The sequence below is a fragment of the Anolis sagrei genome, chromosome X, assembly GCF_037176765.1.
Source record: "Anolis sagrei isolate rAnoSag1 chromosome X, rAnoSag1.mat, whole genome shotgun sequence".
NCBI lineage: Eukaryota > Metazoa > Chordata > Lepidosauria > Squamata > Dactyloidae > Anolis > Anolis sagrei.
The window spans coordinates 26268385-26281768 of record NC_090034.1 but is presented as its reverse complement, the minus strand read 5'-3'; the positions used below and the strand labels follow the sequence as shown (position 1 = coordinate 26281768).

The 13384-nt window shown below is 40.9% G+C and overlaps 1 protein-coding gene across 3 annotated transcripts; it reads left to right on the top strand.

The window, feature by feature from the left end:
* The first annotated feature begins 1907 nt into the window (after positions 1–1907).
* On the top strand, positions 1908–13301 carry WDR24 (WD repeat domain 24). 3 transcript variants are annotated; one of them, XM_060786266.2, is made up of 10 exons: positions 1908–2040; positions 4160–5019; positions 5322–5499; positions 6992–7673; positions 8586–8701; positions 9620–9741; positions 9890–9994; positions 10095–10432; positions 10928–11112; positions 12746–13301. In XM_060786266.2, exons 2-10 carry the CDS (start codon positions 4539–4541, stop codon positions 12912–12914), a joined length of 2376 nt encoding a protein of 791 aa, XP_060642249.2. In that variant the 5' UTR covers positions 1908–2040; positions 4160–4538; the 3' UTR covers positions 12915–13301. The 3 variants fall into 3 exon arrangements, with proteins under 3 accessions (XP_060642249.2, XP_060642251.2, XP_060642250.2); XM_060786268.2 differs by lacking the exon at positions 1908–2040 and adding an exon at positions 2225–2398; XM_060786267.2 differs by lacking the exon at positions 1908–2040 and adding an exon at positions 2419–2844.
* Positions 13302–13384: the final 83 nt, after the last annotated feature.

Below are 13384 nucleotides of genomic sequence, written 5' to 3'. Positions count from 1 at the left end.
GACAGGATTTGAAGCTGCAAGGCCATTCAATGCTAATCAAGTTAGTCAGTTGCAATATTCACACTTGCCTCAAGCAGACAAGAGTTCTTTCTCCCACCCTGGACATTCCACAGATATATATACCCCACTTGCCTAGTTTCCAACAGACCTCACAACGTCTAAGGATGCCTGCCATAGATGTAGGCGAAATGTCAGGAGAGAATGCTTCTGGAACATGGCCATACAGCCTGGAAATCTCGCAGCAACCTTATTATTATTACCTTTATTCATATCCTGCTTTTATCCCAATGGAGACTCAAGGCAGCTAATAATAATAATAATAATAATGATGATGATGATGATGTAGTGTAGATCCAGCCTCAGACTGCAAATCACATTATATCTGCATTAAACTCTCAATGTAAACAGAATCAAGAGAAATGGTTGCAAAGAGATAGTGGAAAATGGGAAAAAGTCGAATGAGAAAGAAGTGTTAGAAAAGATACTGAAAGCAAAGGTGTAAAGTTGGCCATTTGGTGAAGCCAGTGCAAACAGCAATATTCTAAATGACTCCTATTTTGGATCTGGCCGAGAGTTGACTCCATTTCCTGCAAGAGTGGCACTAATGTCTTGGTCCAAGAGTTTTCGGGCACAACCCCTTAGGAGGAATGTCTTCGGTGAAAGCCGCATTGACATATATATGGGAACAGCTCCCTTTGTTCATGGAGGCTTGCATGGGAGACATTGCACCATTGTCCCCATTGCACCTCTATTTAAAGTATCCGCTGGTCCAAAGTCTTATTTAAAACGATGGAAGCTGTGATGTTTCAAATGACTATAAAAGGGAGGGGAAAGAAGAAAATAATAAAATTCTAAAAAATCATTTTCTTACTGTATATATATAAGCCTCCTTCTCCTGTATATTCCGAAGATATAACCTTATATTTGGTAAGTGTTTCTTGTGCTATTTTATCACGTGACCTGTTTATAAAAATATATATTAAAAAACTTTAAAAATACAAAACGACTGATTTAGTATCTTTGAAGCATTACACAGCTAACATATTTGTATTTCTATATATTTTATTATATATATTTTACTTATATATTATAAATAATATATTTTATATTATTGTATTTGTATTATATATATTTATATATATTATATTGTTATTTGAATTTTATATATTTTATCATATCTGTTTTATTATTTATATATTATATTTTATATTATTATATGTATTTTTATTTTATATATTTTATTACATCTATTATTTACTCATATATTATACATTTTATTATATACTATATATTTTATTTATATATTACATAATATATATTTTATATTATAATATGTATTTGTATTTTTATATATTTTATTATCTATTTTATTTATATATTCTGTATATTTTGTTATTGCATACCATATATTTTGTTATATATTAGATACTATATATTTTATTTATATATTACATAAAATATAGTTTGTATTATAATATGTATTGTATTTTCATATATTTTATTATATCTATTTTATTTTATACATATATATATATATATATACTATATATATTGTTATTGCATACCATATATTTTATGTTATTTATATATTAGATACTATATATTTTGTATTATAATATGCATTTGTATTTTGTATCTTTTATTATATCTATTTTATTTATATATTATATATGTTACTTTATTATATGCTATATATTTTATATTTTATTTATATATATTATGTATTTTATATTATTATTATTTTTATTATTACTACCATTTCTGTTTTCAAAGTAATAATTACTATATTATGACTATTCTATTAGTCTACTTATTATCCTCCTCTATGGCTGTAGGCCTTTGCTGCTGCGAGGGCGGGGCGGCCTAGGCTGCGGGCGGAAGGGGCGGGCCTGCCTTCCCGCGGAGGAGGGGGGGGAGGAGGAAGAGGCGGAAGAAGGAAGCAAGGAGGGCGGAGAAGTGGCCTCCCGAAGAGCCGGGGTCTTTCCCAGTCGAGAGCCCGCTCGAGCCCGGCTGCTGCTGCTGCTTTTCCGTCGCCGCCAGGTGAGACGCGGCCTAGTCGTTTTACCTCAAGCCTGGCTTCCCTCATGGCGTGCGCTTCTGAGGAGAACTTCTGAGAGTGCGGCCTACTTCGGCAAGACACAGGGAGAGAAATCAGCACGCATGCGCCAGCTTCGCCCCACCCTTCGGCTTTGGCCTACTCTGGCAAGACAGTAAAAGAAAGATTAGAAGCACGCATGCGCAGCTGGAGCTTGGGGCGAAGTCTGCGCATGCGTGAGGCCTAAGCTGCCGGAAATGTGGAAGGATCATTATTTTTATTACTTTGTATTTGAAAAAGTCATTTTTTAAATTTTACCTAACGCAGAAAGTGATGGGTAAACTGCAGCTCACATTATGTCAGGTTAGCCCCTGAAACTTTGTTATGTTGGGCAGGTTTGCTCCAGATGCATCGTTGGTGGGAGTCAGTGTGATCTCTGGCTGTAGAGTACACTAGAGGTTAGTCCCCTCAAATCCCTCCAGTCCTTCCTTGCTTTACTGACTTAGGTGAGCCCTCGTAGCTCGAGGATGATGGTCTTCCAGATGTGGGGTCTTCGCGGTGGTTCCATAGGTGGCTGTGGAGCCCTGTTCTTGACCCACATGTTCTCCCGCAGTGAAGACATCAGTTTCCAGATGGAAGGTGGTCCTGGTCAGGGTTGGCTTGACGCGCCTTTTGGCACGTTTCTCCCTTTCGCCCTCCATTTGTGCCTCTTCGAATTCCACAGCACTGCTGGTCACAGCTGACCTCCAGTTAGAGCACTCAAGGACCAGGGCTTCCCAGTTCTCAGAGTCTATGCCACAGTTTTAAAGGTTAGTTTTAAGCCCATCTTTAAATCTCTTTTTCTGTCCACCAACATTCTGTTTCCCGTTCTTGAGTTCAGAGCAGAGTAACTGCTTTGGGAGATGGTGATCGGGCATTCGGACAACGTGCGATGCGTTTTAGGAGCATCGCTTCAATGCTGGTGGTCTTTGCTTCTTCCAGCATGCTGACATTTGTCCATCTCTCTTCCCAAGAGATTTGCAGACTTTCAGAGGCAGTGCTGATGGAATCGTTCCAGGAGTTGCATATGACATCTGTAGACAGTCCACATTTCACAGGCATATAACAGGGTTGGGAGGACAATGGCTTTATAAACAAGCACTTTGGTCTCCCTACGGACTTCCCAGTCCTCAAACACTCTCTCCTTCATTCGGAAAAATGCTGCACTTGGAGAGCTCAGGCAGTGTTGTATTTCAGTATCAATGTTAATTTTTGTGGAGAGGAGGGTACCAAGGTAGTGGAAATGGCTAATATTTTCTAATGTTACACCATTAAGCTATATCTCTGGCATTGCAGAGGGATTGACTGGTGACTGCTGGAAGAGCACTTTGGTTTTCTCAATGTTCAATGAGAGGCCGAGCTCATATGCTTCTGCAAAGGTGCTTGGAGTGACTTGTAGGCCATCTTCTGAATGAGCACAGACAACATTGTCATCAGCATATTGGAGTGCTATAACAGATGTTGTTGTGATCTTGGTTTTGGTTTTCAGTCTGCTGAAGTTAAATAGCTTGCCCTCTGTCAATAAAATATTCCTTATTATTAACATTTTTATTATTATTTGCTACTAATATAGCAAAAGCCAACACATTCTTTAATTATTATTATTAGCTATTTTTATAGCACTACCAATGTCCATGGTGCTGTGCAAGTAAAAACCAAAACCAAGGAATGTACATGGCACTGTACAAATACAAATAAAAAACAAATTCCTTATTGTTATAATTTGTATTATTATTGTTGTTAGCTACTTATATAGCAAAAGCATCCTCTCTTATAATTATTCCCTATTTATATAGCACCATTGATGTACATAATGCTGTACAAATACAAAACCAGTGAATTTCTTACTATTACAATTTTTATTTACATAGGACCATCACTGTACAAGTAAAAAACAACAACAGCGGTCCGCTATGCCAAGGAGGCTGTTTAATGTGCAGGAGAGATTATTATTTATTATTATTAGGCCACCAATATATATGCAACTTAATTTAATTCTTCTTAAATGTCAAGAATTGCTAATTTCCATTATTTAATATTGTTGCTTTTTTATGACGTGTGTTGGTTTGCTTCCCTCCCGTATAGTGTTATCCTTTGTTGGAGAAGATTTTGTTGGATTTCTTCAGTCAAAACTTCTTTCAGGAAAACAGAAAACATTCTCCAAACATTTTCTTCGGAGTAAAGTGGGAAAAGGGAAAGTCTTCGTCATATCACCAAGAGATTTCAGTGGGAGATAACAAGGTCTGTTAAATAAACTTTTGACTTAACTGCCATTAGCTCGCATCTGCTTTGATGGATTCAGCAACTCTTGCTCATGTTAAGAAGTTGTAGAAACTCCTCTGACAGGCTGGGTTGTAAAGGACTAGCTGCCGACAGAAGGTATCTTATTTTTATGATGGCGTGTTTGGGGGTATAATTGTTGAAGCCCTTGCTTTGTGATCTAGGAAGTCTAGGGAAGGCCGCCATGGAGAAAATGGCGAGAGTGACCACTGCCCTTGGTGGCAACACGATCACTGGGCGGACCATGTTCTGCCACCTGGACGCCCCTTCCAATGCCATCAGCGTGTGCCGGGATGCGGCCCAGGTTGTGGTGGCGGGGCGCAACATCTTCAAGATCTACTCCATTGAGGAGGATCAGTTCGTAGAGAAGCTGAACCTGCGTGTCGGCCGCAAGCCCTCTCTGAATTTTAGCTGTGCCGACGTGGTCTGGCACCAGATGGACGAGAATCTGCTAGCCACGGCAGCCACCAATGGCGTGGTGGTGACCTGGAACCTCGGCAAGCCCTCCCGCAACAAGCAGGACCAGCTCTTCACTGAACACAAGCGCACTGTCAACAAGGTGTGCTTCCACCCGACTGAAGTGTACATGCTGCTGAGCGGCTCTCAGGACGGCTACATGAAGTGCTTCGACTTGCGCAAGAAGGATTCAGTGAGCACCTTCTCGGGTAAGGGCTGGTTTGTTATTGGTTCTTTACCTTGGGACTACTTCCTCCTAGCGTTTTCCCTGCCTCTTGAAAATACCTTCATTCTGTCCACATAATTCAGTTATTAGAATTAGGTCAGAGCTTTCCAAACTGTGTGTCGGGACACACTGGTGTGCTGCATGAGCAACTTCAGCTCACATATTTGAAACTAGGACAAGTTTACTTTGTGCATTTCCTTGTTTCTCCTGTGATAACTCAGAATTGCAAGGCAAGGTCTACCAAATGCCAGACATGCCAAACATGCTATCCCTTGCCTTCTTCAGGACAATCAGAAAGCGTGCGTGATGTCCAGTTTAGCATTCGAGATTACTTTACCTTTGCTGCAACTTTTGAAAATGGCAACGTTCAGCTGTGGGACATCCGCCGTCCGGATCGCTACGAAAGGATGTTCACAGCCCACAATGGGCCTGTATTCTGTTGTGACTGGCATCCAGAGGACAGGTATGGGCAGATAGCATTTGTTTTTCCCCCAAAAGTGCTGTTTCTGATCTTCCAGTACCCTACTTTTTTCTTGTCCCTTTCCTCTATTATTCATGTTTTGTCCTTCTTGCATTTTAGACTTAATAGACAAACAGTCACTTGAAAATTGACTTTTAAAATGGACTACCGTATATACTCGAGTATAAGCCAACCCAAATATAAGCCAAGGCATCTAAGTTTACCACAAAAAAACTGGGAAGACTTATTGATTTGAGTATAAGCTGCGGGTAGGAAATCCAGCAGCTACTGGTAAATTTCAGAATAAAATAGATAGCAATAAAATGACCTTAATTGAGGCATCAGTAGGTTAAATGTTTTTGAATATTTACATAAAATTGTAATTTAAGATAAGACTGCCCAACTCTGATTAGACCATTATTTTAATCTTCTTCAGTGTAAATGTGCTTATCCTTCCAATAATAATAGAGTAAAATAATAAATGTAATAATAATAATAATAGAGTAAAATAATGTACATGTAATAATAACAGTAAGAATAGATAAAAGGTAAATGTAATAATAATAAGTAGAGTAAAATAATCTAAATGTAATATAATAATAATAGAGTAAAATAATAAATATAGTAATAATAATAATAAAAGCAGAGTATACCTTTCCTCGAGTATAAGCCGAGTAGGATTTTTTCAGCCTAAAAAAGGGCTGAAAAACTCAGCTTATACTTGAGTATATGCAATACTTGGTTTTAAAGGGGTTTTGGTACTATTTTAATTTTTTTAAGCATTACAGATACACGTTCCTATAAAAATCAGAGTTCTTCACTCAAGAAGAAGTGGGATATTTTCCTACATTTTAATAGATTCTGGACACTGTACTAAAGAATGAGGATAGTGTCACCTGGATATATTCAATAAATGGGGGAAGCATTTGCGGAAGAGCAAGGGGCTTCACTGTATTACACTATGTAATAAAATTTGGAAAATGTTCTGTTCCTGGTTTGAAAGTGTTATTTCCTGTTTAATTGTGCGATAGTTACTTTGAAAGTAGTTGTTATATTCCAGAAACTTCATATATGCAGTTTAATAAACTTTTTTTCTATATTTTTTGTATTTTATTGATTGTTTATTGATGTTGTGTTTAATATACTTTGGGCTTGGCCTCATGTAAGCCGCACCGAGTCCCTTGGGGAGATGGTAGTGGGGTACAAATAAAGTTTATTATAATATTATTATTATTATTATTATCATAGAACTAATTAAAAATGACATTTATCACTCAGGAACAAAAAACATGTTACATAGTGTTGTTGTTATGTTCATTTATACCCCACTTTTTCTCTCCACAAGGACATCAAAGTTCATTGTGAATCTCTGAGCAGTTTAACGGAATTGTGAATGGCTCAAATGTCTGCATAAGGCAGCATTTAGGATGTGTTGATTCTCGAACTGTTGTTTCCTTGCTCTTGAGGTGTCTCTGTGTTGTTGCCCTTCCTCTAGGGGTTGGCTGGCCACTGGGGGCCGAGACAAGATGGTCAAGGTCTGGGACATGAACACCAACCGGGCCAAAGAGATCTACTGCGTGCAGACAATCGCATCTGTGGCAAGGGTCAAGTGGCGGCCGGAATGCAAGCACCACATTGCCACCTGCTCTATGATGGTGGACCACAACATCTACGTGTGGGATGTTCGCCGTCCATTCATTCCTTCAGCCATGTTCGAAGAGCACAAAGACGTGACCACGGGGATTGTGTGGCGGCATCTCCACGATCCTTATTTCCTCCTCTCTGGTTCCAAGGATAGTACTCTTTACCAGCACATCTTCAAAGATGCTAGCCAGCCAATTGACCGGGCGAACCCTGAAGGGCTTTGCTATAGCCTCTTTGGGGACTTGGCTTTTGCGGCCAAAGAGAGTCTAATTTCCTCGGATTCTAATCGCAAGCCTTACATCGGCGACCGGCGGCACCCTATTTTCTTCAAGCGCAAGTTAGACCCCACAGAGCAGTTTGAATTTATCTCCTCTTCCAGTGCCTTGAGTGTCTTTGAGGCAGAAACAGAGTGCGATGTTGGGAGCATGGATTGGTTTGTGCGGACTGCCAAGCAGTATGTGTTGACAGGGAGACCTCTAGCAGAACTGTGTGACCATAATGCCAAAGTAGCCAAGGAGCTCAAACGCAATCAGGTATGTATGGGCTCCATCTGTTTGGCTGCATGTTGTAAAGCAATATACCAATAAACTGCATAAAATTGCGAAGAGCATGGTATGGGCTGCTTATCCAGTTCACACTGGAGGAGTGTCACCATTAGTTGGAGTTGCTGTATTTGATTCTGAACCTGGTTATCTTCCATAGCTGCTCCAACCCAAAGTAACTGAAATAATTTTTGCTGAAATGGAATGTTTGGGTTGGGGCCAGGTTCATAGTCTTAAGTTAGGCCCTGAAAGAAAAGGTGTAATTTTGTTTGGCAGATAAGAATTAGAGCTGCTTAGTCTATAATTGTCATGCTACCTCCCATCTGTGGGTGTTTGATGCTTCTGTTGGCCTAAAAAAGCCTTTGGGACGAAGGCCTCTTCTACACAGCCATATAAAATCCAGATTGTCTGCTTTGAACTGGATTATATGGCAGTGTAGACTCATATAATCCAGTTCAAAGCAGATAATGTGGTTTTTCATCTTTGATAATCTGGAGGTGCCTATGGATAACGCTGGCTCTTTGGCTTAGAAATTGAGATGAGTATCATCCCCCAGATACGGACACGACTAGACTTAATGTCAAGGGGAAACCTTTACCTTTTTTTATTAGATTTGATGGCACATGAGACTTGAGTCAATATGGGTAGTTTCCAACTTTGTAACCTTGGTTGGGGCTGAGAGTTTTGTATTGGTTGACTGCAGACTTGTATCCTAATTCCTAATTGTGGGAGTTGGAAATCCAAAACACCTGGAGGGAGGGCCAAAGTTGGCTCATGCCTGGTCTAGCCCATCTCTGCTGTTTTACAGGGGTTTTTCAGATAGTTTTATGTTGGTTACTAACCCGTGATTTTTCACCTTGAGTTGTATATCTTTACTCTTTCTGTTTTCTCTTCCTTTGCCAGGTGGCTCAGACATGGACAATGCTCCGAGTTATTTACTCCAGCCCTAGTGCGGTGTCTGCCACAAACTTAAACCACAGCATAGGAAAGAGTAGCTCCAATCTCCCACTCATGAATAGGTAAAGAGAGGGGGCGCAAGGAAGAGTTCTTCATTTTTGAATGTGACGTGTTTATGAGATGTGAAATGCAGTTGATACCAGCCCTCCCTAAGCTGTTGTCCAGAAGTGCAGGCTGATCATGATGATGGGAATTGTGGCCAAACCCATCATAGAATCTTAGATTTGGAAGAGACCTCGTGGGCCATCCAATCCACTCCCATTCTACCAAGAAGCAGGAAAATCACATTCAAAATACCCCGGACAGATGGCCATCCAACCTCTGTTTAAAAGCCTCCACTACACTCTGAGGCAGAGAGTTCCACTGCTGAACAGCTCTCACAGTCAGGAAGTTCTTCCTAATGTTCAGGTGGAATCTTCTTTCCTGTAGTATGAAGCAATTGTTCCATGTCCTAGTCTCCAGGGCAGCACAAAACAAGCCTGTTACTATCCTTCTTTTAATGCATATATGTAACAATTAATGACTCGGCACTGCACTTTCATCCCATGCCCTTGTTCCTTAGCTACAATTTGCACTATCCCATTCCCTTGTCTAGTTTACAGTTTGGCCATGTCTTACTGCAGTTGTCGTTGTATGTTATTGGGTGTTGTTCTGAGTTTTAAACTGTTGTTTTTATGTGCTATTCGTTTACTTTTTTGTATTGTACTGTGTGTTTATTTAATGCATTGTTTTTAAGCATCTTGTGTCATATGTAAGCCACCCCAAGTCCCTTTTGGGAGGTAGAGGCGGTGTACAAAAATAAAGTTATTATTATAAGGTGGTTTTATTAGCAGTGGGGAAAATGGAATTTATGTTTTCTTGATGATCCAAAGTTGTAAGAAGTAGATATATGGCTGAGAGAAGAGAGAGGAAGCTGGGAACAAGGACAGGTGCACCTGACTTTACCAGAGAGTTAACACATATTTTTGTTTGTCTTCCAGCTTTAACCTGAAAGATATTTCCTCTGGAATAGGCAGCGAGTCAAGGCTGGAACGGAGCAAGGGAGAGGGACGTCCTGAAAATATCCTCATGGATTCTTCCTCTACTTTGATCAATAATGATGGTAAGGATAGGGACGGAGAAGGAGCACATAACTATACCTAGAATCCAGCAGGTGCAGATGACACTCATATCAAGCCTGGATGCTTCTTACCAATTCAGAAGGATTCTATCACATTTCTATTTCTGTTTCCTTTCTATTTTCTGTCTAGAGAATGAAGAAACTGAAGGGAGCGACGTCCCTGCAGATTATCTTCTTGGGGATGTGGAAGGAGATGAAGACGATCTGTACCTGTTGGACCACGAGAATCCCCACAGTAAGTGTCTTACTGAGAGACCACCTTCCTTCCCGTTATTTACTGGGTGGGTTTTGTCAGGTCTTTCCGTTCGATCTTATGGATCCGTGTGCTTTTGTAGCTGAGGAGCAAGAGTACATCCTTCCCCAGGAGGCCTTCCCTTTGCGCCATGAGATTGTGGACAACCCTTCTACGCTGGACCACCTGCAGGACAAAGCGGACTCCCCCCATGTCAGTGGCAATGAGGCTGAGACAGTGTCCCTGACGCCCGTGGAGTCGTTCTCCCTCATTTCCATCTCTCACTCCCTGTATGAGAACCGCCTGCCAGCCGACTTCTTCAGCCCTGTTGTGCGCAACATGTTGCTCTTCTATGCCGAACAGGGAGATGTGCAGATGGCAGTGTCAGTGCTTATTGTGCTGGGGGACCGCATCCGGAAGGAGATCGATGACCAGGCACAGGTACTTCTGTCTGCTGTGGCTCAGCAGGGACAGCTCTCAACACACACATCCTGTGGGGATCAGCTATTACTGTATTGACTCAAATCTAATGCTCACCTTTTCGGGCTAAATGACCTCTCCAAACCTAGATTTGTGTAATACAGGAAGCTTAGTGCTGAGCCAAAGCCAAAGGGGAAGCTGCTTCAAGAGCTGCACTTGGAGCTCCTTATTTAATGGCCACAGCGCAATGCTGTGCAATCATGGGATTTGTAGTTCAGTGAGGTATCAGCATTCTTCAACAGAGAAGGTTCAAGGCCTTGTCACACTTGTCAAACCCATGATTCCATAGTATTGAACCAAAATAGTTAAACTGTGTTCATTCTACAGCATAGATTTTCCTTGCTTTGGTGCTCTAACACTTTGGTTTTTAGAGAAAAGCTGGAATTATTAAAGAAAGATTGAGAGCGATCTCTGGGGGCTGTTGTGCAACTGTGTGCATGTCTCAAACCCGAACAGGAACATTGGTACACTTCCTACATCGACCTGCTGCAGCGCTTCCAGCTGTGGAACATCTCCAACGAAGTCATCAAGCTGAGCACCTGCAGAGCCATCAACTGCCTCAACCAGGCCTCCACCACCCTGCATATCAACTGCAGCAATTGCAAGAGGCCCATGAGCAACAAGGGATGGATTTGTGACAGGTGAGGTCAATGTGAAGAGATGTCTTAGTTTATGGCGCACTGCGGAATCATAAACATGTGAATTTATGTGCTCTGAGGCAGTCAGTTTCTAGTATTCTAGTCATGTCCACATGTTGAAGCACGGTGCTCTGTTATATATCTCTAGTCCTTTTTACTTTCCAATTATAGGCTAGGGATCGAGGAGATTAAAATACCATAGTTTAATACTTTTGGAATAATGGTATTCATAATCTTTTTGAAAAGAAAAAATGATGTCATACCCTTTTGTCAAATGTGAATCTCCATGAACATCTGGAGACCACCTTTTGAAAACAACTAGTCAAGTAAAAGCATGACCTTGTCAGAAGTCAACCCTTTGAAAAAAGTGATGTTCACAAGCATTTGTATAATGGCACACAGGTAACTGCTGTTAAACTGATAAACCATGTCTTTGAACTGCCAGGGACAAAGCATGCCACTGTGTGTGTGTGTGTGTGTGTGCGCGCGCACACACACACACACACAGGTAGCAGAGTTTTGAAATGTTTCTTTGAAGTTGAAATTGCAGTTGCCCAAAACATAGTCTCTCCCTAGAACCCTCTTAGTTTAAAATACACACCCAGAGACCAAAAACAATGTCTTCTTTAAAAAGTAACATATCTTGTTTACTCATAAACATCTTGTATTAATTCAGCATACAGGCACATTTATATATAGAATGTAGTTTTTCTGTGTTGAGAACACAGGGCATCATTCTTAATCAATAGTCTATAGTCCAAAGTCTTTAAGTATACATCTTATGAAGGTCCAAAGTGTATAACTGTACTTTTCAAAGCAAACATACAGTAAATCTTTCCTGCATAAGTCCAAAAGACATCTGCTTCCATTGAAATCCAAAAGCATACTGATAACAAAGTGGAGTCTTGAGTCTGAACGTGCTCAGTACAATCACATGTCCGTAGCCCTTCCCACACCAAAGAGGTCAGTCAAACTGGCCAATCAATATATACATACAATACAGGTTAGCAAATATATACATTAACAAACAAATAATGAAGGCTTGGAAGGTTGCTATTTTCAACTAATACTAAGGGGTGGTTACAATCAAGAGAAGATAAGCATCCAGAAAAGTCCCACGTTTGACTGTCTCTGAATCATGGGTTCTATAGTCTCAGTTACTGCAAACAAGCCAAGAAATCAAAACTTTATTTCCCTCATCTGTAATATTCCCTCTCAGAGTCTTGCAGTTTCAGCAGCTCTGTGTCTCTTCCTGTTCTACAAACAATGATTGTGTTCTCTCATTTGTTTCTAAACATTTCCTTGTGTTCCCAAACGATTTTTTGTTTCCCCCTCTCATCTCTTTGGGTCAGCTCGTCTCTCCAGACCTCTCGCATGGGCAAACTTCGGCCCTTCGTCCAGGTGTTTTGGACTTCAACTCCCACAATTCCTAACAGCCTTCCAGCTGTTAGGAATTGTAGGAGTTGAAGTTCAAAACACCTGGAGAAAAGGCTGAAGTTTGGCCATTCCTGAGTAAACTTGGGTCTTCTTTCTCACCTAAGTGAGTCTTTGGGCTCTTCAGAGCTGCCTTCAGCAGGCAAGACAGCCTTTCCTGTTTTCTCCCTGGTTGACTGTCCTCTCTGGTCATCTCCCGCAGGTGCCGGCAATGTGCCAGCATGTGCGCTGTGTGCCACCACGTGGTGAAAGGCTTGTTTGTGTGGTGCCAGGGCTGCAGCCACGGGGGCCACCTGCAGCACATCATGAAATGGCTGGAGACCAGCTCCCACTGCCCAGCAGGATGCGGACACCTTTGCGAATACACCTGAAGCACCTGGCAGCATATGCGGCCTGCTGGGAAGCAAAAGAGAACTGAAAACCTGTATTTGTGGAAGCATTCAAATTCACTGTTCTTGGTGTTCTAGATAGCGGCACATGAGAAATTATTGGTTCAGATGCTAAAAAGAGAAAGATGCTTGCATTAATACTTCCTGAAGGATAGCGAAACCTCTGATTCTCAGGTGATTCTTTTGCAAAATTTCACCTGCTCACTTTCTTCTATTTATTTATTTTTTTACTGCAGTGTAAACAGTTTTTTTGTTACCACATTTCTACATAAGCCGGCTTCTTAGTAAGTCAAGGTGGCACCCAGGGAGCTTTCACCCATTTTTTATACTGAATTAAAAGAACAGAATAAACTTTACTGCTTGATATTTCGTATGGAGTTCCAAAACTTTTTAATATAGATGTTCCTGGATTCTGAGTAGTGAACTGTGCAGCTGCATTTGCATTCTTTCCA